Raw genomic sequence first — 27,111 nt, 5'->3', positions numbered from 1 at the left:
GTTTTGTGGACTACTGTGTGATCTATTCTGGAGAATTCCATGTGCACTTGAAAAGAATGTATATTGGGCTCTTTTAGGATGGTATGTTCTGAATGTATTTGTTAAATCCATATGGTGTGTCATTCAAAGCCATTGTTTCCTTGTTGATGTTCTCTCTGTTGATGTAGGTGGGGTGTTAAAGTCCTGTACCGTTATTGTATTATTATTGATTAGTTCTTTTATGTTTGTTATTAACTGTTTTATGTATATATGGGTGTCCTGTATTGAGTACATAAATATTTACAATGATATCTTCTTGTTAGATTGTCCCTTTATTATAATATAATGTCCTTATTTGTCTCTTGTTGCAGTTTGTTTTAAAGTCTTTTTTGTCTGATCCAAGTATTGCTACTCTGGCTTTCTTTTGATATGCATTTGCATAATAAATATTTCTCCATATTATCACTTTCAATTCTAAAGGTGTCTTTAGGTCTAAAATTGACAGCATATAAATGGGTCTTGTTTTTGAACCATTCTGTCACCCTCTGTCTTTTCATTGGATCCTTTAGTCCATTTATATTCAAAGAAATTATTGATATTTATTTATTGCCATTTTATTACTTTTTTGGTGGTTGTTACTCAAGATTTTCTCTGATTCTTTGCTGTCTTTTTCCTTTTCATATTTTGCTGATTTTCTTTAGTGATGTATTTGAATTCCTTTCTCTTTATTCTTTGCATATTTATTAGTGATTTTTGATATATGATTGCCGTTAGGTTTTATATATAACTTAGAGGCCCATTTTAAGTAATATTAATAATTCAATGCAACCAACTTTATGAGCACCTACTAAGAATATTCAGTTGGCTAATTTCTTCTGAGTAATCAGCAAAATAGACGAATAAAACACAATATTGCCTTGTAGATGATAACAATCTAGAAGTTATGATAAGCATATTTTTCTTTTTATAAGTTTTATTTGGGTATAATTTACATACCCAACTTATACATACATAATTTGCATATAGTTTAATATACTTTTGTGTGTACAATTTGATAAGTTTGACATATATATGCATGTGTGTATATATATACATATATATTTATATATATTTAAAATATCTCCAAGTAACTGTCACCTCATATAAAATATATAATATTCTCTTTACCCTAGAAATTTCCCTTGTGATTCTATGTAGTCACCTCTGGCTCCAAATAATGATTGTTCTGATTTTTTCCCACCATAGACTAATGTTGACTATTTCAGAAAGGTTTTATGAATGAAAACATATAGTAATTAGGAGACAATGCTCTAACCCTATCACAGTTTTGCATGTCTGTGAGCAGAGGTAATGACTGCTTTTGTTCCAAGACTATTTTTGCACATATGTTTGTATAGTGAGTAACCTTGGAAGCTAGAGGTAATGTCTTTCTCCTTAGAAAATGGCAGGTTTGTTTTTGTGCAGTGTGTTAAAAATGTGTCCCTGTGGGGCAAAGATCAGGTAGGCTTACTGCCCATTATAATAGATTCAGATTCCCAGAGTTCCCACATTTGTCTTCTGTAACACAACTCACTGTGGAAGTGTGATACTCTGACTAATCTGATTGCTTTGAGTAATAAAGTCCTTTGTCTCTGACCCAGCGATTTCATTTCTTATGCCAGCAGACATGAAACTTATAAGCTTATTCACTGCATGAAATCTCAAATCTTTCACAATTCTTGACAACAGTATGTATTCTTTTATGTCTGCTTTCTTTAGCTTAGCATAAGGTTTTTAAAATCCATCCGTGTTTTTTCACAAATTAATTAGTTTCTTTTATTGCCAAGTTGTACTAATTGCATGATTATATCAAATTGGTTTATGTTCCCTTGTTGATGTACATTTGGGTTGGCAACAGACTAGAAGTCAAGATCAGCACATTTTCTAAGTAGTAGTTATTATAACATGTAATCCAATAGAGATATTTATAAAATGCTATTATAGTATAGAAGAAGGAATGATTAGTTATGCAAAAGAAAATTTCACAGATGAGTTGACATTTGAGGTGGACCTTGAGGAATGAGTCTCTTCTCTAGAGTAAAGAAGGCCTGGCTTTGTGCCTTATTTCAAAGAAACCAGAGTTTTATTCAAATTTCTAGTCTTGGCATTTTATATATGTACTTCCATGAATAAGAATTTTTTTCCAAAAAATTATATGCTCCATTTGAAATTGAGAGAGGTGACTCCTATTTTTAAGCATCCTCAGAACTTTATTTAACTCTTCCTTCAGGTCATCAGCATAATCAGTCACTAATGGCACTATAATGTTTTCAGGGGTTATTGGGGTGCTGTCCAACTTTTTCCATACTTAATGAATGAATAGTAACTTAATATGAGTTATTTATGTATTTGCACTATTATGTAGATAGTAAGATCATCTTTAGGAAATGCTGCTATTTTTATAATTTACAAACTACAGTCTAAATAAGTGTACTAAATAGTTTGTACTACAAACTAAATAAATGTACTTGTTTGGCAACTATAGCTTCAAAGGCTCTGAATCTATGATCTCTCCCCCAAGCGGAAAGCTGTCTTATAGCCCCTCCTGTGTAGAAATCCTCAAATAGTCCAGCCCACACCCCAGTCTTCACCATGTTAGTGGCTTTCCACAGGCAAGTCCTGCTTCAGCAGACTGTTGGTGAGAGGAAGCTTAGTTCTATACATTTTGACTAACTATTGGATCTTTGTCTTTCATATTTGTTCTTTGAATAAAATGGTCTCCCTTAGAAATATTTGTTTTGGGCTACCTGTATATCTGATATTAAAGGGACTCTAAAATAAATAAACTCTTGGTATAATTTTATAATTTATTAAGAGATAAAAGTAATATATGTGAAATATCTCATATTGTCAATAAATATGTTGTTGACAATAAGTACATTGAATTAATTGATAACTGAAAGACATACAGAGAAGGGTTGAGTGTAGAATCTAAAACCAAACTGTGTGGTTTGAATTCTAGCTCTATTATTTACTAGTTGTGTGACCTTGCATGAGTTATTTGACTGCTTCAGACCAACTGTAAAATGAGGATGATAATAATAACATCTACTTCACAAGGTTATTGTGAAGATTATGTGATTTAAAATGTATAAAGCATTTATGACATTGCCTGGTACACAGTAAGTAATATATGTGTTTGCTGTTGATATTGATAATGATGATGATTTTAGTTGCAGTAAGTTCCAAGAAGGAAGAGATAAGAATAAGCACTGTGTGTCTGGGTTAAATTTAGTACACAGGTTTTTGTGACAGTTTCACAGGGCGTTTGTTGTGGGAGTAATGAACAATAAATTGGGAAGGTAAACTGAGTTAGATTACGACACCTTGAAAATGAGCTAAGTATGTACAGGGTGTGCTATGCAATAGGCAGCTCTTAAAGGTTCTGGGCCATATAAAATACATGTTTGGAATTATCAGTTTGGCAGTGGAACTGAGAGAAGGGCCCTTAGAAGCATGAAATTGGAGTTTAGAATCAGGTCATCATCTACATATGAGACAAAGGGATGGTGATGAGAGCTAAAGAAAACCAGTTAAGACAGAAGAATGGAAAGGACAGGAAAAAGATAATATTTTAGTAGGGGAGCAGGAAGAATGATACCATCACCTGTTGGGATAACTAGGAAAGGGAAAATTATGATTGAATCTGAATTATTTAGCATTCTGTTAATGATAACCATGATAGATGACCTTAAAGCATTATAAGAATGGCTTCTGTATCCCAAAGCAAGACTGAAATGTGTTCACAATATTTTCGATGATAAAGTGTAATTGTTTTTCCTTGTTCATTGAAAATTGGACATCTATTCATGTTATACAAGAGAGCATTTAAAAAAATACATGATTGGACTACATATTTGATTAACTTGAATGTTATATTTCATAACCATGTTGGGAAGCAGAATTTTCTACAATCCTTAAATTTGTTTCACGATTTCTTTTTATTCTAAGACTGTAATTTAATTGTATTGTGCTAAAACTTGAATTTTTATGTGACACTTTAGGTGATGTTTTCATTTTATATTTACATTCTCTAAATCCTAAAGCAGCTCTATGGGGAGTAAATACTATTAGTGTGCTTCCTCAAGGTCTGTTAATTTTGTGTTATACATTTTTATAACAATGTTAAGCTATGATATAATAAATATTTGAGTGTCTACCTTTTGTTCTGTTATTTCTTTATTTGTTGCTTCATTTTTTAGGAATGCTAATAAGTAAAGGTAACGGTCTACATGAGGTTATGGTGTAAGTATTAAGCAATGTAGTTCAGGGAGGGGGAAAAAAGGAAAGAATTCTTCACAATCCAGAGTAAAATAATACCTGCTCAAATATTTGTTAGGCTTATGGCTTGAACATGTCATCTTTGCCTATTAGATCCTATATATAGCAGAGACATCAGCCACATTTCTGAAAGATTTTGTTTACCAAGATTATATGAAATTACCTGGATTATGTGGAATTTGTGAAAAGCCTTATGTATAAATATTGATGATGATGATTCTTATTTGTAAGATAATGTGTTAGGAATGTCAAAATATGATGAATTCCGATTCTTACTGTTGCCATACCTCCTTGTCTTTTCTTTCTCTCAGACAATTCCATGATCACTAAAAACATCTTTGCTTAACATCTGTCCACCTTTATTTTTTCTCCCAGTCCCCCATTTTTCCCATGAAAGGTAAGCTTGGGATTTGCATGAATAATTTTCCAGTGTCTAGGGAGGCCTCACTGAGCTAAACACGTGACTACAGATGTCGGCACCTGGAGTGAAAGAATATGTGTTAGTCATGCTGTAATAAAACCCTTAGGAGTTATAACTTTGTGCTTTTCCAACTAAAATGACACTGTGCTCTATGGTTTCGTTTTTAAAGGCAAAATGGAATTTGTCACTTTCACTGCTAATTTTCTCTTCATAAAGGGCTAAGCACTGAGCCTTATTCTTTTTTCCCCTGGGTTGAGAATATCAAGTGCGGTGCAGCATAGCTGGGCTTTATTTGCTGGCCTCTGCAAAGAATGGACAAGCAGCAGCTTCTGAGCTCTTCCACCTGACTGCTTTCAAACTGCTGAAGGGGAAAGAGCAGCAAGTCAATGTGGCAAAAGCTTCACATGGAAGAATCTGCCAAGTATTAGAATGGTAAAAGTAAAAGTTCAAAATGAAACATATGAGCATAAATATCAAGATAAGCATATCTTAGTGATATATCTGGAAAATAAGACTGTATAATAACATATATATACCCATATATATACATATATATATATCCATTCATATAGACATATCCATATCGATAGATCTAGATATGTAGAAACATGGATCTAAATGTGTGTCTCCAAGTATTTGGTTTTGGCATAAAAAATAAATTGTTTTATTTCTCAGATCACTTTTTCATATGGAATTTTTGGAAGTGTAGGCCTCTGCTAGAGTTTTTTTTTTTTTTAAGTTTATCTATTCATTTTGAGAGAGAGAGAAAGAGTGAGAGAGAGAGAGCATGCATGCACTCAAGTGGAGAAGGGGCAGAGAGAGAGGGGGAGAGAGAAAATCTCAAGCAGACTCCATGCTCAGTGCAGAGGCCGACTTTGGGGCTCGGACTCATGAGCTGGGAGATCATGACCTGAGCCAAAATCAAGAGTCAGATGCTGAACCGACCAAGCCACCAGCTTATTCTTATTAAAAATAAATAAGAATTTATTTTTATGTAATATTTAGTTGCAGTTTAGAGTAGTGGTTAAGAACACTGTCTTACAGCCACACTGCCTAGGTTCAAATGCATGGCCATTTTTAAATAGTCACTTATCAGGAGTAGGACTGTAGGTATCTTCTAGTACCTTAGTTTTTCCATCTGTGAAGTACAACTAATAACTATACTTACTACACAAAGTTGTGAGGATTAACTATGTATACATATGTATATGTTACATATATCATTTGGAATAGTGAGCTGAGTATATGGAAACCTTATATATCATTTATTAAGCAAGTAAAACTCATTATTTCTATCTAAAAGTAAAATGAATGTCATATATAGATTTTCAGTAGTAGTTAATGTTTTTTATGGTCTTTGAAATTAAGGCATGGCATTTTCAAATAAAATGATAAGATGCTAAACTAGCACAGCAATTCAATAAAGGGCCAGAAATAGAACTTCTAATCTATTTATTACCCTCTTATCTTTAGAAGTATTAACTGTAACTGAACTAGAAAAATATTTCCTACTAATCATGTCATTTCTAGAAGTAAAATGTTATTAAAAGACCATTTTGAAGAATCATGATATTTTAGTATTAACAGAAATTTTAGATATCAAATAGTTCATTCAGCCTCTTGATCTTGGAGATCAGAGAATTGAGGCCAAGAAAATCAAATGACCTTCTCAAGGTCAGGTAACTAATTCCAGAGCCATGTTTCCTAACTTCTAGTGTCACTATCCAGTGAATGATAGAATTTGCTTCTCTTTTGAGTTTTCTTATAGTATGCCCTATATGTTGCCTAATTTTTTATTTTGAGATACCTTCACACTTACAAAAATGTTATAAGAATAGTACTAGGAACTCCTAGATACCCTTTACCCAGATTTACCAACTGTTTATGTTCTGTTCCATTTGTTTTATCATCCCATATATATATTTGTCTGTTTATGATTTTAGTTTTGAATATTTTGAAAATAAATTGTAGACACCTTATCCTTTTATAAATACTCAGTATGCATTTCCTAAGAGCAACTGCAATTGAGAAAATGAAATGAGAGAATTTAACATTGATATAATAATCTATTCTAATCAAGTTCATGTTTAAATTATAATCAATTTTCCCAGTAATACCCCCTTTCTTTAAAAAATGTTTTTGGGGGCGCCTGGGTGGCTTAGTCGGTTAAGCGTCCGACTTTCGCTTTAGGTCATGATCTCGCGGTTCGTGGGTTCGAGCCCCGCATCGGGCTCTGTGCTGACTGCCAGCTCAGAGCCTGGAGCCTGTTTCAGTCTGTGACTCCCTCTCTCTCTGACCCTCCCCTGCTCACGCTGTCTCTCTCTCTCCTAGAAATAAATAAAACATTAAAAAAATAATAAAAAATGTTTTTGGGGGCCCCTGGGTGGCTCAGTTCGTTGAGTATCCACCTTTGGCTCAGGTCATGATCTCACAGTTCATGAGTTTGAGCCCTGCATTGGCCTGTCTGCTGTTAGCACAGAGCCCTCTTCAGATCTTCTGCCTCCTCTCTTTCTGCGCTCCCCTCTCTGCCCCTCCCCTGCTTGTACTCACACACCACTCTCTCACAAAAATGAACATTAAATTTTTTAAAATTTGAGTATAATTGACAACATTGCATTAGTTTCAAGTGTACAATATAGTGATTCAACTTCTCTATATGTTATGCTATGCTTAGTTACCATCTGTCACTATGCAACACTATTATAGTACCATTGACTGTATTCTCTAGGCTGGGCCTTTATTCCCATGACTTCCTCATTCTGTAACTAGAAGCCTATATTCTCATGCCCCTTCCCTTATTTGGCCAGTCCCTCTACTTCCTTTTTCTGGCAACCATCTGTTTGTCCTCTGTATTTATAGGTCTGATTCTGCTTTTTGTTTGCTTATTTACTTTTATGAGATTTCATATATGATTGAAATCATATGGTAGTTCTGTCTCAGTATGACTTATTTCACTTAGCATAATACCCTTTAAGTCCATCCATGTTATTGCAAATGGCACAGTCTCACCCTTTTTTATGTCTGTGTAGTATTCCACTGTATTTATATACCACATCTTCCTTATCCCTTTGCCTATTAATGGACACTTAGGTTGCTTCCATATCATGGCTATTGTAAATAATGCTACAAGCAAACAAGAGGCAGAGAGAGAGGGACAGAATCTGAAGCACGCTGCAGGTTCTGAGCTGTCAGCACAGAGCCTGACGTGGGGCTCGAATCCATGAACCATGAAATCATGACCTGAGCCAAAGTGGGATGGTCAACCAACTGAGCCACACATGTGCCTCCCTTTTTTTAAAATAAGCTTTAACTTGATAAATGAGTGATGTCTTGCAATACAAGTGCTACGTGATGCTAAATGTCACATGATTACAACGGAACCAATGGTTCTTTTTAAAATTTTTTTTAATGTTTTTTATTTATTTCTGAGAGAGAGAGACAGAGTGAGCAGGGGAGGGTCAGAGAGAGAGAGGGAGACACAGAATCTGGAAGAGGCTCCAGGCTTTGAGCTAGCTGTCAACGCAGAGCCTGACACGGGGCTCGAACCCATGAACTGTGAGATCATGACCTGAGCCGAAGTCAGAAGCTGAACCGACTGAGCCACCCAAGCACCCCTGAACCAATGGTTCTTGAAATTCACTTTGATGTGCAAGTGCTTTGGATTACAGGCATGTTTCCAGAACAAATTATGCTCACAAACCAAGGTTTTATACATATCAACATAGATAAATTCCATAGCCATTATAATGAGTAAAGGAAGCCTGATACAAGAATATAACTCATAATTCTATTCATAAGAAGTTTTAGAATATACCAAAAGGGTCTGTGGTGATAGAAATCATAAAAATGGTTACTCTTGATGGTGTAGATATTGACTGGGAAAGAGCACAGGGGACTTTCTAAGGTAATGAAAATCAATTATATCTTGATGGGACATGAGTCACATGGGTGTAGACATTTATCTAAGTTCATGAACTATACACTTGATATTTGTGTACAAATTATATTGTTCTAATAAATTTTACTCTGAAAAACTGTGAAAATATTGAATTCTAGTTAGTAGGTTTCCTTTCTGCTTTGGTTTAGGTTAGCAATTATGAAATTACCTTCTGTGTATTCCAAGTTGAGCAATTAAATATATATGTTGAACTTCATGGGAAGCCAGATTTCTCACTGTTGGAAGAGACAAATAAATAAAAATTAAATAAATAAGTGAAATGAAATGTATTAGAAATGTTTGCTCATCTTACCGAACACTCACAGAACAAGCTACTTGCAATACAAGGTTTTACTGTATATGTATGGTTTGATTCTTGCTATTGCCCCTTGTTGATGGGCATCATTTGGTTATTTCTATTTGGGGGTAAATACAAGTACAACTTCTATGAACATTTTTGTACAAATATTTTTATAAACAAATGAATTCCATTTCTCTTGGTTAAACATCTATAATTGCAATTCCTTAGTCATAGGTAGGATTATGTTTAATTTTATGAGAAATTGCCAAACTTTTATCAAAGTAGTTTTCATTTATATTTTCACCAGCAATGTATGAAAATTCCAGTTGGTTCATATCCTCACTAACATTTGGTGGTGTTCAGTCTGTTTTGAACTTTGGCCATTGAACTATTTATGTAATGGTATCTCATTATGATTTTAATATAGATTTCTCTGATTTCTAATGGTGCCGGGAATTTTTCGTGACACTTTTGAACATTTGTATATCTTCCCTGTGAAGTGTCTGTTTAATTTTTTCCCATTTCTTAATTGTTTTGTGTTTTTGTCATTGAGTTGTAGGAACGCTTTGTATACTATAGATATAGGTCTTTTAGCACAGACCTATGTTTTTGCAAGTGTTTTTTGACTGCCTATTTTTGACTGCTTAAATTGCCTATTCATTTTCTAATGATATCTTTTGATGAGCAGATGTTTTTTCTTTTAATAAAATCAAAATTATAAATTTTTATGGTTATTGTTTTTTGTATCCTTTTTAAAAATCACTTTCTTTCCCCAGGTTGTGAATTTATTCTATATTTTCTTCTAGAAGTTTAGCTCTTAAATTTAGGTCTAATATCCATCTTGAATTATTTTCTCTGTATGATACAGGTAGAAGAATCTATGTATTATAAACCTAGATTTTTATTATTTTGAAGAGAATTTTCCCAGAAATATTTTCATTACATGTTTTTTGTTGGTATTAGTAAAGACTTCTAGGGTGGCAAGTAAGTAAATCCAACTGAAACTATATTGAGTAAACAAGAATTTGTTTGCTCACTTTGCTGAGAAGAATAAGATGTATCTCATAGGACCAAAGGCAGATATATAAAGGCCAGGATCTCAGGACAGAGCATTGGATGTATATTCTGAGGCTCCTTCAATTCTTTGCTCACATCTGCTTGTCTCTGCAGAGCAGCATTTTATAGACAGCTTTTCTTTACAGAGCAGGGGAGGTAAACGCTTTTAGCCTCATGCTCATCCTTCCAGTGTCTCTATATCTGTCCTGAAGAAGGACGAACGACTCTACTTGGAACTGCTTCAGTCACATGCCCACTCCCTGGGCTGGTCACTGTTTTTGGAGAGCTTACAAAGTCTGTATAATCCTATCCAGTCTTATCCTGTGGCAGGGGGATGGTACTACAGACTGAAACAACATGGCATGAGGGAGAGACAGTTCCCCCAAAGATAGGCTTCAGGACATCCAAATAACATACATGCTGCCAGGCTTCCTATCTTTTTTAAATGGCTATTTATGTTTAGGATTCAGTTATTTTTCACTGAACTGCTAATTAAATATATTCAGGTGCAGTAAAGCTAAGTTTCAATTTAGCTTATCTAAAACTAGAGTGTAAATTAATTGGATATTTTGATGAGCTAAATGTGTTCAAATTATATGAGAATAATGATACCTCATCCAAGATCAAAGTTTAACACATAAAAGTCCATCATAATGCAAATGATTCTGGATACAGTAGAAGATCAGTTAGCTTTTTTTTTTTTTCACAGTGACTTCCGTCCACTTTCTTCAAATTCTAATGAAAAAATTATATTGTCAGTACTTCAGTATAATAAACCATTGGGAGAGCAACTGTGGTTCAGTGATTAGGACAAGATTTATATACTCAGAGTACCTAGTAATTTTCCAGAGCGTATAAAGCAAGGCTGATGCTGTTCACCCCACAGGATTAATTGACAAAGAAGACATGGCCTTTATTGGAAATCATTAAGTACTGCAAGGCTTGCATTTGAAGAAAACTTGAAACTTTACCGTAGACAAATGACTATCTCAGCCAATGTTACCTATTTGTTAAAGTATTTTCTTTGAAGTGTGGTTGAATAAAAAGCTGGCCCCTGAGAGAGCCTTGAAATGATAATGTAATTGACAACATATCTGATTTTCTGGGGTTGGACTCACTAAAGAAAGGAATCTGACGTTAAAAGTAATATTTTAGACACGCTTTTGTCTAAGTTTAAAAAAGTGACCATCAGGGAACAGAGATGGAGCAGCCATTGCTCCTCCATTACTTTTCAGATTAAGGTGTGGACAATCTCTTTGTTCCTTTGAGATACCTTTTCAAAACAGTTTTACTAATGAGCTATGAGCGAGAGAGGGAAGGGACACACAAAAACTTAAAAAATCAGATGTTTATAAAAACAGCTTTCTGATCATATGTTTAATGTCTAGTCATAGACTGGATGAATTAATACAAAATAGGAACATCCAACTCATATTACCTTTTTCCTACTTAAGGTCTGTTTTCTTCATTTTTTGTGGCCAAATGATATAATGATAGTTGCTGTCTTAGAGCTCTCAGTGAGCTCTTAGGTCTTTCCATTAAAAAAGGTTCATTTCTATGTTTGCTTCAGGAGTACATATACTAATATTGGAACAATACAGAGAAGATAACATGGCCTCTGTGCAAAGACAGACCTGCAAATTCGTGACACTTTCCACGTTTTAATGTAATGTACAGCATGGTGACCATAGTTCATGATACTGCATTGCATATTTGAAAATAGCTCGAAGTGTGGATTCTGATAGTTCTCATCACAAGGAAACAAATTCTTTGTAACTGCGCATGGTGATGGATGTTAACTGGACTTGCTGTGGTGATTATTTTGCAGTATGTATAAATATTGAATCATTACATTGTATGCCTAAGACTAATATAACATTATGTCAATTACTGAAGCTAGTGGAGAACCATGAGGGAGAGGAAGGGGGAAAATAGTAGGGGAGAGGGAGGGAGGCAAACCATGAGAGACTCCTGAATGCTGAGAACAAACTGAGGGCTGATGGCGGTGGGGGGGAGGGTAAGGGGGTGATGGGCATGGAGGAGGGCACTTGTGGGGATGAGCACTGGGTGTTATATGAAAACCAACTTGACAATAAACTATTTAAGAAAAAAATAAAATAAAATGAGTCTTTTGGAACTGGCAAAAAAATTTAATAAATAAAAATTAAAAAAACCAGAAGGTAGAAGAAGTTGACTTTCTTTTCTTTTCCCATTTCAAATGTCATTCTCTGGGACACCTGGGTGGCTCAGTTGGTTAGGTGTCCGACTTCGGCTCAGGTCATGTTCTCACAGTTTGTGAGTTCGAACCCCGCATTGTGATCTGTGCTGACAGCTCTAAGCCTGGATCCTGCTTCAGATTCTGTGTCTCCCCCTCTCTCTGCCCCTCTCCCTGAGAGAGAGAGAGAGAGAGAGAGAGAGAGATGGCATTAAAAAACCCTCTCTCTTAAAAATAAATAAACATTAAAAAAATTTCAAATATAATTCTGTCTTATAAAGCACCTGAATTTCTATTTTATGTTAGAGGGATACCTTCAGTTCTTGGTTTGTTTATAGAAGTGAAGTAATAAAGACACCCCCTCTCCTTTTCATGAATGATTGATTGGCTCTGACTGTCTAGAGGATTGTATTGAGAAGGCCTCTGGTGGTGATCGTAGGTTCCACAGGGAAGAGAACTGTGATTAATTAATAATGTCTGCCATGAGAAGATATGAACAGACACTTCTCCAAAGAGGATNAAATAAATAAATAAAAAAATAATGTCTGCCATGAGCTTGAAGAGTGACAAGGTAGTTGCCATGTATGTCACTTCTCTCTTAATCCCATTGATGGTAAAATATTTGTTTTGGTTTGATTTTTGTTTCTACTCAGGTTATCAGCATTGGGAATTCTGATGATTCTCTTATTTATCCTTCAAATAGTGATGTGATGGCGGGGAACACATCTAAGTATATATCAAAATACTTTACTCCCTAACTAATTTAAAACTAAGCAGATTCTTGGGACACCTGGGTGGCTCAGTCAGTTAAGCATTCGACTTCAGCTCAGGTCATGATTTCACCATTCATGGGTTCGAGCCCTGCATCAGGCTCTGTGCTGACAGCTCAGAGCCTGGAGACTGTCTTCGGATTCTGTGTCTCCCTCTGACCCTTCCCTACTCACGCTGCCTTTCTCTGTCTCTCAAAAATAAATAAAACATAAAAAAATTTTTAAAAAAAGATTGAGCAGATTCTCTCTACAGAGTATGAGGTATTAGACATAAAACAAAAAGAAAACAAATACTTAAAAGTTTTTTAATGGTTCCTCCTATTAAATCGTTTTGATTTCTTACCAACTGAATATGGAAATACTGAAACTTAAAATATAAAATATAGATTGATATTCCTGTTCCATCCCAAAATGTACATAATTCTCTAGTATTTCTATTCTCTGATGTTTTGGTCAATTTAATTTCAAATGAATCAAGCAATAGGATGTTTAGTGTAAATAACTGCACGTTTTCAAAATTGTAGTAATAACTGCTAAAGCCCCCTCAGGTATGCTCTTCCAGTGAATGTTTTAAAAAGTTTTTTTTTAACATTTATTCATTTTGAGAGACAGAACACAAGTGGCAGGGGTGGAGGGCAGAGAGAGAGACACACACAGAATGTGAAGCAGGCGCCAGGCTCCAAGCTGTCAGCACAGAGCCTGATGTGGGACTCAAACTCAGGAAGCATGAGATCCTGACCTGAGCTGAAGTTGTATACCCAACTGACTGAGCCACCCAGGCACCCCCCAGTGACTGCTTTAAACTTCATGTTCATAACTGTCATACTTTATTAACTTTCTTTGTCTTCACACATCAACTCTTGAGTTTGAAGAAGAAATATTTCTTTATTTTTAACTCAAATTATGAATAAGGGTAGAATCCAGTGAGACAAATAGAAGTTTTCTTTGGTCAATAGTTTCAGAGTTCAGTTTAGCTTTAAGCTACTAAAAGCTTAAAGGGTTAGATTTAGATGGGAGCATTTGGACTGAAGTCTTTGTGTGGGTGTTTAGCAAACATGAAATGTTTTAGGATTTTTGCACTATACTCTGGTGAGCCTTGAGGTCTCTGGAGCTAATTGTAGTACTCCCCAAAGGCTGATGGTTTTGTCCATTTATACGGTCCTTCGTTTATTTACATTTATTCAGTAAACCTTTGCATACTCAGTATATGCAGTTAGTCTGGGGGACTTGAGGGAGCCCATACCTAAATGAGTTACAGTGTAAAAGACTGAAAAATAGTAAGCAGATGGCCTCCCTGTGATAATGGTTGTTCACAGGAACATGGGAACTCATGGAAGGGGAATGTCCAGATTGGGGATAAAGGTGTCTCCAGGGAAGCCTTTGTAGAGGAGCTGAAGGATGGATAAAGGTTAGCCATGAAGTCCAGGCAATGAGAACAACCATTTGTGAAAACTCAAGACTGTTTTTAAGAAAGTGCTTCCTAAGAACAGATTTAGGTTCCTGGGATTTATCTTGGAGCTAAAACTATCTACATTAGACACTCCGCATTCTCAGACTTAGTATGCTGATTCGCTTGTAGGTACCACATTTTGATTCATTCTTCAAGTGAAGAGGTTGTGTGGTGGAGAGGGAGGGAAAGAGAGTGAGCTATTTTTCATTCACTAGTTCTCTTTTGTTAGCAGCTACCTCAGTTACCTTAGAACAAGCTACTAAGATTTAATTCTTTAAAGCTTTTCTTATATATATATTTTAAGTGTACATTGTCTTTAAAATTTTTTAATGTTTATCTATTTTTGAGAGAGAGAGAAAGAGAGAAATTTAATGTTGATTTTTGTGAGTAGGGGAGGGGCAGAGAGAGAGGGAGACACAGAACTGGAAGCAGGCTCCAGCTTCCGCACTGTCAGTACAGAGCCTGATGTGGGGCTTGAACTCATGAACTGTGAGGTCATGACCTGAGCCAAAGTCAGAGGCTTAACTGACTGAGCCACCCAGGCACCCCTACATTGTCTTTTTCTTAAGTTTATTTATTTATTTTGAAAGAGAGAGGGAAAAAGGGAGAGAAGGAGGAGAGAGTCCCAAGTAAGCTCTGGGTTGTTAGTGCAGAGCCCAATGGTGGCCTTGAACTCACGAACTGAACCGTGATTATCATAACCTGAGCTGAAATCAAGAGCTGGAAGCATGACCGACTGAGCCACCCATGTGCCCCTAAATATAGGTAACAAAATACCATAGGTTGGGTGGCTTAAACAACAGAAATTTATTTTCTTACAGTTCTGGAGACTGGAAGTTTGAGATTAAGGTGCCTGCATGGTCAGACTCTGTTAAGGATCTCTTCCTGACGTGCTGAAAACTACTTTTTCACTGTGTGCTCATACGGTCTTTCCTTGGTTGTCTGCTCAGGGAGAGAAAAATACAGAGACAGAGAGATAGAGAAAGAGAGAAATGCCAAGTCTGAAATTATTTAAATACTTAGAATGTTAAAAAGAGTTTTAAGTTCTAAATCAGGTAAATAATTACAGTTATTGAAGAAATGTTATGGGAAATAATAAAAACAAAAATAAATCAGTCACTTCATAGGTAGTGATATGTATGTACCATGATCAGGTTGTTTAGTGAACATTTTATGTCAGAGCACTTTGATTTTCCTTGCTTTATGAAAGAATGTCAGATCTGCAGGAATATGTTTTACATGTCTTCTAGTGGCATGGAACTTAATATTTTAAAAATAAGAGAAAAATATCAATCAACATTTTACCTGTTTTGATTTTCTTCTCTAGAGAGAACACACAAAAGTGTGTGTATATATAATTATATATATGTATATATATACAGCCACACCCATGATACATACACACATATGGATATGCATACACTTATGTATGCACATATGCTATTTCATTCAGTGTGTATATTCTTATTGTGTGAACCATTTCTTATAGAAAGGCTGTATGCTAGCATTTAGATATGCAGCCTAATAAAATTTACTACTTCTTGACAAACCATCGTGTTAGACAGCTACAAAACAGCTTAAAAAACCAAGAAAGTTTAAAATTTAGATAAATATTGGCTATCTGTGGTTATGTATGGTATACAGTGCAATCACATTCATTTTGCAAAGGAGTCAGGTTGTAATGTCAACCCCAAGGACGACAATTTGATGTGAGCAAAATTACTCTTGAAAGTCACATAAATCTCTCACAATTGCAGCGTTTTCCCAAATCTGCCAATTTTATTTTTGTTCTCTCCCCTAGCAATAGAACAAATCACTGTCCTTTGACTGAACAACTGGCGTAGCTGTTTGTGTTGAGGGGACATGTGTGAAATCGCATGTACTCTGAAACTCTGGGCTTGCGTTCGCACAGTGATACACTCGCTGCCATCAGAGGCCGAGGGCACTGACCCTGGCCACAAGAATGCACCTCCCACTTTGACCCAGGAGCATGTGTTCACTGAATGTGATGGAGGCTGGGTGGTGAAATTGTCATGCTATTGAAGTTGTTCTCTTTCCCTCCCCTTTCTCTCTAACTCCCTCCTTTGTCATTCTCTTGTGTTTGCTGAACATGTGCAGTCATGCAGATGAATTTACACACACTTCAACTTTATAGCATATGGCATATTATACACATCTCTGTTTATGTGCTTATTTATATGTTTTCCATTGACATGAAGTCACCTATATAAATACTTATGTGGGTGGCTGTTTGACTTCTGGAAAATTCTGTTAGGAGTGTGAATTTCATTTCTGATTGCATCATGTAATATTGTTGGATTCCTAGCCCATGTGATTCCAAAAAGGATACACAAACCAGTTTCTACCCCTGGAAAATAATTCAAACTACTGGCCCATCATCACATGATGGGAACTTTCTAAGCCCCATCATGGTATAGTAGTCATCATTAAGGCTTTTTCCTAAATGAAGACCTCAATTAAATTCTCAATTCTGTTTTTTGGTTTAGAATAACCATTTATTTATCTTATCGTTGTGTTGTCATTTTTATATTGATTTACTAAACACTGCAGTTGATAGTTCTATTTTGTAATCTCCTGTCTACCCAACTGCCATGTACTGACCACAGTGAAAGTACTTTCCCAGTGGAAATTCAGTTAAATCATTCTCTGAAAATTTAAGTAAACTGTATTTTTCTTCATGCAAAACCACAATTGATTACATGTATTTCCTGCCAAGGCTAAAAAGTGTTAATTTTGAATGTTATATTTCATCACTAAGGGCAGTGTCAAGTTCATTTTAGTTTGATTTTGACATTGTGTTTAAGTACAATTTTCATGCTAATTGAAGTCTTTAATATTAAAGGAAAAAAGTCAAAGTATACAGTCTTAAAATATACAATCTTCTGTAAGGCATTAAATGTAATTTAAAAACTCCAAAATATTATTTGTAAGAATTCTCTTGTGGTTGTCACATAGCTTAATTATTGATTCATCAGTTGTTTCCTGAATACCAAATAAGCACTCTTAAAAGCACTGGGTATTTTGCAGTGAGGAAAAGCAAGTCCTTGACTTTGTGAAGCTTATGGTCTCCTGGAAGGATGATCAGCAATAAACACCTAAAGAAATAACAACCTAGGGGCACCTGGGTGGCTCAGTCGGTTAAGCGCCCAACTTCAGCTCAGGTCATGATCTCACAATTTGTGGGTTCGAGCCCTGCATCAGGCTCTGTGCTGGCAGCCAACTCAGAGCCTGAGCCTGTTTCAGATTCTGTATCTCCCTCTCTCTCTGACCCTCCCCTTCTCAAGCTGTATCTCTCTCTCTCTCTCTCTCTCTCTTTTTCTCCCTCTCTCCCTCTCCCTCTCTCAGAAATAAATAAAACATTAAAAAATTAAAAAATAGAAATAACAACCTAGTTAAGTTTCAGGAAGATGAAGGTCAGAGTTCAGTGGTAGAGAATAAAAACAAGGGAACTGATGTATTGGATGATTACTGTTTATTGGAAAGCATAAACTTGTAAAGCTGAGACATAAAGAATGAGAAGGGGTCAGGCATGTAAAGAGCATTGGGGCAGAACAGCCTAGGCAGAGATCAGCAAGTAACAAGACTCAAGGCATAAAAGGGCTTGGGTGTTTCTAGAACTGGTGTGATTGCTCCCATCAGAGCTTGTGTGTGTGTGTGTGTGTGTATGTGTGTGTGTGTGTGTGTGTGTGTGTGTATGAGTGTATTGCAGTAGGGGAAATGAGGAGGAGGTGGCATGGGATTAGATTAATTAATAAACAGGTACCAAATGATTCAAAACTGTACAGGTCATGGTTAAGATTGTAAATTTTAAAATAAGCACAATGAGAGCCAATTAAAATTTTAAAAGTAAAAAAATCATTAGCTGATTTAAATTTTTAAAAGCTCACTCTGACTGTTTTGTGGAGAATGAAATATGTGTGAGCATATGTTTGCATTTGTGGTTCAAAATGGAAGCAATAAGACCAGTCAGAGAGCTATTAGAATCCTCTGATCAAAGACAAGGGTGGCTTGGAGAACAGGGTGGCAGTAGACATGGAGCCAATTAAGATGGATCTGAAATATGTCGGGGAGGTGTACAATCTTCTGATATTCAGGATGAGGAAAAGTCAGGAGTCAAAAATGATCACTTTTCTTTTCTTTTTTTTTCTTGCTCTCCCCCCGCCCCCACCCTTAACTAGGAGTATCATGGTACCACTTATTAAGATCAGGTTTTGGGCAAGATCAGGTTTCAGAGGGCGATTATGTTCACTTTTAGATATCTAGTATCAAACCTATTAAAAAATTTATGAATTCATCAAACATTGATTGAATTTACCAGATGTCAGACATTGCACTAGGTGTTGATGATATCTGGTGTCTTTATGCTTATGGAATTACATAGATGGTAGATTTCAGAGTGCTGAAATTCCTCAGGGACTATAGCTAGAAGTGATACAATCCAGCATCCTCACTTTAAAGATGAAGGGTAGTATTGGAACCTTCTAATTTCTGTAGAAATATCAAAGCTCTTCTATAAAAATCATGGTTACTTTAGTAAAACTTAATTTTACTCATCCAAAAATAGTCATGGTGTTATTTTCTCTTAGGAATATGATACAATCTGCTTTCATTCCTGTTTCAGTGAATTGTTACAATTAGTAGTATTAAAAGACTTTCTGATGCATTCTGAAGTCATGAAAATATAAGCATGATATACAGGAGGTAAGTGGGCGATACTGTCATTGATTTACTGGACTTATAGAAGACAGAAGCAGGGGAATCATGAACCATGTTCTAATGTGCACACATTTTTTACTGAGATGTTAATGGTAGACAAAGGCAGAACGAAGCGCTTGTATTTTTTATGTTACTGATGGTAGGTTACCAATTACTTTGAAGCATTTTAGTGGGAATTTTTCACATTTAATAGAAAACATGGATATGAGATGAAAGGAAAAAAAAAGAACCCAAAAGAAAAAATTTGTTGTGTACAATGAATTAGAAATGTTTGTGTATGTCTGCCTGTGTGTGCCTATGTTGGAATGTTTGTTTTAAGGTCTTAGTCAAATTTATAAGTTAAGATATTTGGTCAAAGAATAAATGGGTGATGATGAAATAGCAGGTTGTGTAGATGTGGACAATTTAAATATGAGGAAGCCAAAAAAGATGATTTAGAGTGGTCTGAATGAGCATGCTTATTATCTAAATTATGTTACAGCATTTATTGTTCATTTAGAATGATGTTTACTTGGCTCTTTATGCTAGGTCAAGTACTGTGAAAGAAAAAAAAAGATGAAAATTCCTGCCCTAAGGGCATAACAAACATGAGACATCAGGCATGATCCAATCTGCACACACACAGGCACACACAGGACGGGAGAATGTTTCCTGCACTAAGTGACTTTTCTCACAGGAATGCCCTATAGAGCAAAGGAAGCTTTTAAGATGTCTTGTAAAGATGTGGACCTTTAATAAAGAGGATATTTCAGTATAAGAAAGGGAAAAGTGGATACTGAGTGAGACTGACAGTAGTTAAGCGACTTCCTTGAAGCTTAAAAGCCAGGATGGAGATAGATGCAATGCATGCTGGTAGAAGAGGGAAAACTACTAAGATGGTTAAAATGATCAAACTAAGAAAAATTAGAACCAAAGTTTTGCTCCATCCCTGCAACCGGAATAGTAGGACTAAATTCAAAGAAACTAGAGGCCCAGTGTGAGTTTGACCCTGGAGCTTTAAGGAAGAAACGTAAATGACCAAAGGCTGACAATAAAAACTACATGGAATTTATAACTAGGATTGTGTAAATACAAATCAAGTGAAAAATTAGTGGTGAAAATGAAGGCACGCTTGTCTTCTGAAATCAAGCAGAAAATAAAGAGGTCTCTGCATGAATATGCAAAACAGGATTATTGCATGTTTTATTAATTAATCTGTATTCTTGTATCTTCCTCAAAGACACAGGGTACACACTGGACTTTTCACTTCTTGAAAAAGTACTTAGAAAGAAACACAAATAATACTTTCCAGGAAACTTTTAGGATAGGAAAATGTCTTATTCTTGACCACTTGTCCGCAGCTTTCCCAGAAAGCCACCTCCTCTGTTACTGTGGTAGTTAACTTCTCACCTGTGGATTAATGTTTCTTCCATGATAAACTCATTTTCTTGCTATGTAGAGTGTGTATGACCTTATACCCCTTCAGGCATAACCTCGAAATGTTCTTCCTCATGCAGCTGGAGTGCACCACTCACTCCTGGACTTGAAGGAAACTCAACTGGCCAAGCAGGTTTTTCCCCCCTAGACTTTTTCAGCTGCACTAATTCCTGACCAGCCAAAGAAACTCTCAAGGGGATACTTTGGGAGAATGGGGAGCAGATACATCTTGAGAAATTTTCACATATGTAAAACAAATGTCTTCCATTGAGGTTTTAAAAATAGTCTCTTTAAACTTTAACATGTGTTAGTCTAGTGTTTGCTCAGATAATCACAGGCCTACACAAGCAGGACACAATGAGTGTGCACCAGACACAGAGGCTCATTATCATGAGAATTGTGTTTTTGTTGGGGATTTTCGTTTATTTTCAAAACTTGCTTCTTAACATATTACCTGCAGAAATTTTCCGTTCTTTAGTTCTATTTAAGAAGAAAGGAATATTATCACCCAGCTGACTTGCTCTTTAAAAGAAAATACAACAAACTTTCCCCAGGTTTTCTCCAGGCATATTGTTGTCAGGTTGTGGTTTGCCTCTAGAAATTTGGCAAGTAAGTTGATAAGCATTTTTCACTCTTCCTGCTTTTTTTGAGGGACAGAAGTGATTTAAGTGGGAATTGAGTATACCAGAATACCTTATTCTCTTTCTGTTTTTATTTTTCTTATTTGCTAAATAGGAAAGTTCATCAGCTTGATAATGGAGGAGAACAATGACTCCACCGAGAACCCCCAACAAGGCCAAGGGCGGAATAATGCCATGAAGTGTGGGTGGCTGAGGAAGCAAGGAGGCTTTGTCAAGACTTGGCATACTCGCTGGTTTGTGCTCAAGGGAGATCAGCTCTATTATTTCAAAGATGAAGATGAAACAAAGCCCTTGGTAAGTAGGAGAAAATAAAAAGCGCTCTGGTCATAAGCAATCCAAAAAGTAGAAGGTTTGCTAGAAACTGATGGAGTCTGAGGTCAACCCAATTTCCCTCCTCTTTCAGTTCATTGGCATCTTTCACACCTTTTCTCATTGTTTATTTTGGTTCAAGATGATAAACTTGCTAATTGAGGCCAAGAGGCAAATTATACTTGTCTGATATTAATTTTGACTTTTACTAAGCTGGAACACAATGTCTGAGTCCCTCAGGCATACTAACTTTATAAGAAATTGTAATGAACATCTGCTAGACAATATATATTGTAGTCAAAACATCTTTTCTTTTCTCAGAAATGAGTTAAAAGCACAGATTTGAAGGAAAACTATAACCAGGACTTTCAGTAATTTTTGAGACACCTTCAGCATCAATTCCCTGGGGACTTCCTTCCACCTTTGCTCACATAAAATATGGATATGGTGTTAAATGGAACAGTGCTGATACATCCAATCGTCATACATGATATGCTCTTTTGGGAGTAGTTTCTGTGTCTTTGTGTGGTTCCTTAGTGGTCTGGTATTTACTTATTTACTTATCATTTTCTCAGCCACAAATCTCTAGGCTGCAATGAGGGAAAGGAAAAATCTCTAGCTCTTCCTGTAGCTAAAATAAGCTTTCTTATTGTATTGGGATCACCAATTGATGGAAAGAGCTACAAACTGAAGTATCCCCCATGTATTTTCTCTTCATCTTGTATCTATAGGATATATAAATGAAAGAAATATTGTGGATTAGATGACATAAACATCCCTAACAGTATGTTTTTGAGCCTATTTTTCTTGTGTTAAAGTTCAAGAACTTAATTAAGAATTTGGATCAGGGCCTGCTTTAGTATTTTATATTCTCAGACATTATAATTTTGCAAAGATTCCATTTGTCTAGTTGAATTATAAGAAATAACAAGAGCACATACTATAAACACATTTGGAAATTGCTACTATATTTTAAGCTTTTATTTACCAGGTCCAGGCATTAGACTAAAAACTTATATATACATATACATATGTATATATAACTTATATATACATATTTATGCATATATGTTATGTATATATGTTATGTATATATGTCTAATATATACATATATACGTATATATTATTTATATATACGTATATATGTATATATATATATACACACATATATATATACATGTTATCTTANTTCATATGATATATAAAATATAATATATAAATACATAATATATTTAAATTATAGTGCATTTTCATACCAGTCATTGAATTTGTCATAACAAACCAGTGCGGGATGTGGGAGCTGTCATTACAAATGAAGAAATTGTGGCTTAGTGATAAGCAATGTGACCAAGGTTATATGGACATCAGAGGCTTATAAAGCAGTAGAGTCTTTTGTCTCTTATCCTATTATCCAGGGTTTTTTCTCATTGTACTTTGTTTTATACTATATAATACTCACATTATAGCATTATCTTGACTATAAAATCATTTTTATTGGGGCATCTGGGTGGTTCAGTCAGTTAAGCATCGGACTCTTGGTTCTGGCTTAAGTCATGATTTCATGATTTGTGAGATTGAGCTCTCTGCATCAGGCTCTGTGCTGAGAGCCTGGAGCCTGTTTGGGATTCGTTCTCCTTCTCTCTCTGCCCTCTCTCTTTCAAAATAAATAAATAAGCATTAAAAACATATAAAATAATTTTTATGAAACTCAGGGAAAGGGGTTGGGTTAATGTGAGAAAACAGATATGGAGGATCTAATATAGGGACTTTGATATGGAATAAAATGGAAGTATGAGTAAGAGCCAATGTTCTGTTGCATGGAGTCTCATTCTGGCATTGTTTGGTCAGAATGAGTTTAGATTAAATGATTAATTACATAAGATCCAGGACCTAAATGGGGAATAAGGGGATCAGAAGATTCAGGAGCTGAGCAAATGAAGATGTGAAAGATCAGACAAATGTTCTGACTCTTTGGTGAGCTTAGTGGACCTTCTAACAATGAACGTGGGATAGAGTGGATCAAACTCAAGCTCAATGTTTCTAAAATCTGAGAACTTGCAGCTGTTAGAGAATATGCACAGGAACCCCAGTTTGAGGAACTCTGCCCTAAACTGTTCAAAGAGGATATTATCATACAGCCTTGGCTATGTTATGTAATTTCTCTGTGTAATTTCTCAGAAGGTCTATACACGCACAGAATGGTCTTCAATGCAGTGTAGTTATTTTGCTAACAAATTGGAAATATCAATAAAACAATGCAAAAACTTCTGATTAATTCAAATGAAAATCTGCCTCGAAATAAAAATCACCTTAATTCATAATATTTCTAATTTGTGTTTTGATATTATTATATTAGCAATATTTCTAAACTTATAATAACTAAAATTAACAAAAGAGAGTTGTATTGATGAGAAAGTACTAATGCTTATTATACAAGCTATATTTAGTCTACTATTATTTCCCCTAAAAAAGTTTCTTAATTTTTCTTTACAAATATCATTTGTTAATAAAGAAGTCAAAATTTGGGGTGAATAACTGACTTACTATTAAGTAATTAATCACCTCAATGAAGAACAATTAAACATCTTTAAAAATGTTAAAACTGGAAAAAATTTAATTGATGTAAATCCCCTCCTTTTACAGATGTGTGTGTGTGTGTGTGCACGCACGCGTGTGCATGTATGCATGTTAATGTAATATGTGTGCATTGCTTATGGAATATTGTTAATGACTGTCAGATGAGGAATAAAAAACAGATTTTCTTGCTCTTGATCCAGTGTTCCCTCAGCTTTGCTTTTTTGCCTGCTCACAAATCCTTTTCTTTAGATTTGCTTTCAATCAGAACTACTTCTTGGTTGTTTATTTTCAATATTGGTGCTTTCAAGCGTAGGAATGCCCTTGGCCTTCATATATTTTGATGAGGGTTATTTCACTATTACTGGAGGGAACGTCACTAATGAAATGAAAAATTCACCCTTTTAAGTATTCCTAACTATCTAAAACGTTCAATAAACTTAACCTGGATTTGTTTTTCTCTCTCTTAAAAGGCATTTCTACAATGAGAGTATTAACACCCTTGAAATGTGTGTTTCTCCCATCCTAGGCAAAGGTTTTCAATTTATTTTAATAAAACTTTTACTGAGCTTCTTTTCCTCCACTCAATAAAGAAAGACAAACTCCATATTATTCTTGCTATTAAAAACTACACATCTGTTGGGAGAAACACATATGCAAAATTATGATTGGACAGGTTATCATATAAGGACGAGATGCTCCGAAGACACAGATACAGTTAATGCCAGGGAGTGAGCGATGATTCTGTGCAGAAGGGTTGAGGAAGGTGACACAAAGCAAGAGGTGACCTTTACCTGAGGTGCTGAAGGTTAGTGGGAGTTCTCCAGGTAGGTAAATGGAGGAAAGGAATTCAGAGCACAGGAAAGACATAGAGCTGCAAATAGACATTTATAGGTAGCTCCATATTGTGAGGGTTGTGAAACAACAGGAAATGGGGTTCCAGTAATAGGAGACCACAACATAAAGGAATGTATGGATTGTACAAAGAGACCAATTCTCTTGCACACAATGGGAAGCTATTTCTAGAACACCTATGCTACTCAAGTTGCAAAACTACATTAATCTGTTAGAAATAATGACAGCTGTTAAAAAAATGTATTTGTCTGTTTGGGCTGCCATAACAAAATGCCGGGTGGGTTAGACAACAAAAATGTATATTCTCACAGTTCTGGAGGCTAGAAGACGGAGATCAAGAATGGTTGCCAGTGAAGCCTCTCTTCCTGGCCTGGAGACCGCTTTCCCTCTGTGTCCTCACATGCCTGTTGCCTTGTGTACAGAAGGATAAGACAGTTTAAGGACAAGAGACCTATGGATCAGAGCCCTACCTTTATGATCTCATATAACTTTAATTATCTCCAAGTACAGTCACATGGGGCGGGGCAGGGGAGTGAGAGTAGGGCTTCGATATGTGAATTTTAGGGGGACACAATTCTGTCCATAATACCTACTATGTTGCATACCTCTGTTAATGAACATAATTTTTTTCAGTTAGGTTTTTCTCCTACTGGTACCATCAACTTTGATCTCTACCAGAACCTAATATATCTGATTTAGTGCATTATATACTTAGTTATGTGAACCTACTATTGGCATCTTATATTCTTATTCAAACTGCACCTTGCCTTCTAAATATTCTACAATCTGCACAGGTTTGAGAACTTAGAAAGTCTCACTGCCACTGTTCTTGTATTTTCTTTTAGAGCAACAGACAAAAACACCTGTAGGTTCTCCTCCCTCTGGCAAAACTACCTAATTTGTAAATAAGACTTTCAAGTCTTAAGCAGGGTCCCCAGGCAATACATTAGAGGTGAACCTCAAGATATAACTATTTCATATTTAAAATAAGTCCAACTGAAATTCTTAATATCCCATCATTTTTAAAAGCAGAGAAACTTTAGTTTATTTAGTTCAAAACTTTCTACTGAAATCATTTTCTACAGTGCCTGCACTTACAAATACAGATTTTATTCAGAACAGATTTAAAAAATAAAGTTGAAGGTGTGTAGGGTGTGTCTGGCTGGCTCAATCAATAGAGTGTGTACCTCCTGATCTCAAGGTCATGAATTTGAGCCCCACATGGGGTGTGGACACTACTTAAGAAAAAGTTATTCTCGGGGCACCTAGGTGGCTCAGTCGGTTAAGTGTCTGACTTTGGCTCAGGTCATGATCTCACACGGTTCATGGGTTCGAGCCCCACGTCAAGCTCTGTGTCTTCTTCTCTCTCTGCCCTTCCCCCCTCTCATGCTCTGTCTCTTTCAAAAATAAAAAGAAAAATTTTTAAGTTATTCTTAAAAAGTAAAGTTAATTTTGGTTGTTTCCAAACAACAAAAACACAGAAAAATGTTGTATATAGACAATTTTAAAAAATAAACAAATATATCCATAATCGTTGTAAGCATTTTATAGTAGTACATTTTTCCAGTTTTTAGGTAATGTTTTTCTTTTTCATTTGAAATTAAGTCCTTCTTATATATGGAAAAATGTTAAAATTATACTGTGTGAAAAATCTATGAAAAAAAGTTCTTTTATCTACCCTAAACAACTTTAGAACTTTTGGATAGTTATTTTAAAAAAGGTTTTAAAATAGACTTACATTGAGTTTATGACAATATCTGTTTGGGCGTCTTTTATTCATGATCATGACAAATGACTGTGACCTTAATTATAGATATTGTAACATGAGGCAAGCAGCCGAGTCCGAGATAGAGTATTATCATTATAATTCTAAAATTAAGGTAGCGTGCAGATTTTGCAGCTGAATCCAGTGATGAATTCCAGAGCTTTTTTGAAATCATCTGTCTTACTTCCAGCATGAAGTATACTACTACCTAAATAATAGCGAAGTTTCAAGTTTGGCCATACTTGTGAGTGTGTTTGACATACCTTGGGCACTAGAATTTGAAGTTAAAAAGCAGTGATTTTTAGAAGCCAGCCTGAGATGCCTGATAAAATAATTAAAATCCAAATAGGCACCAGCTCAATTA

The 27,111-nt window shown here is 35.5% G+C and overlaps 1 protein-coding gene, 1 long non-coding RNA gene and 1 other non-coding gene across 5 annotated transcripts in view; 2 read left to right on the top strand and 1 right to left on the bottom strand.

Annotated features, from left to right (window-relative positions):
* Positions 1–27,111, top strand: part of ARHGAP24 (Rho GTPase activating protein 24) — a 496,491-nt gene that overhangs the window by 67,518 nt on the left and 401,862 nt on the right. Inside the window, exon 2 of the mRNA XM_077765170.1 lies at positions 21,338–21,537. Within this exon, the coding sequence (XP_077621296.1) occupies positions 21,358–21,537 (180 nt within the window). The 5' untranslated portion in view covers positions 21,338–21,357. The remainder of the gene's footprint in view (positions 1–21,337; positions 21,538–27,111) is intronic.
* Positions 4,637–25,383, bottom strand: LOC144232331 (uncharacterized). 3 transcript variants are annotated; one of them, XR_013335365.1, is made up of 5 exons: positions 25,292–25,383; positions 15,269–15,391; positions 10,627–10,749; positions 8,827–8,893; positions 4,637–4,779 (listed from the first exon to the last, which is right to left on the bottom strand). It is a non-coding gene; the product is annotated as an uncharacterized LOC144232331 (long non-coding RNA). The 3 variants fall into 3 exon arrangements; XR_013335366.1 differs by lacking the exon at positions 10,627–10,749 and having other exon boundaries at positions 4,637–5,081; XR_013335364.1 differs by lacking the exon at positions 10,627–10,749.
* LOC144232346 (U6 spliceosomal RNA) lies at positions 11,576–11,678 on the top strand. The gene has a single exon (XR_013335369.1). It is a non-coding gene; the product is annotated as a U6 spliceosomal RNA (small nuclear RNA).

This window comes from Crocuta crocuta, unplaced genomic scaffold (genome assembly GCF_008692635.1).
Source record: "Crocuta crocuta isolate KB4526 unplaced genomic scaffold, BGI_CrCroc_1.0 scaffold134, whole genome shotgun sequence".
Taxonomy (NCBI): Eukaryota; Metazoa; Chordata; class Mammalia; order Carnivora; family Hyaenidae; genus Crocuta; species Crocuta crocuta.
Note: the sequence above shows the minus strand (reverse complement) of the source record. Positions and strands in the feature narration are given on the sequence as shown.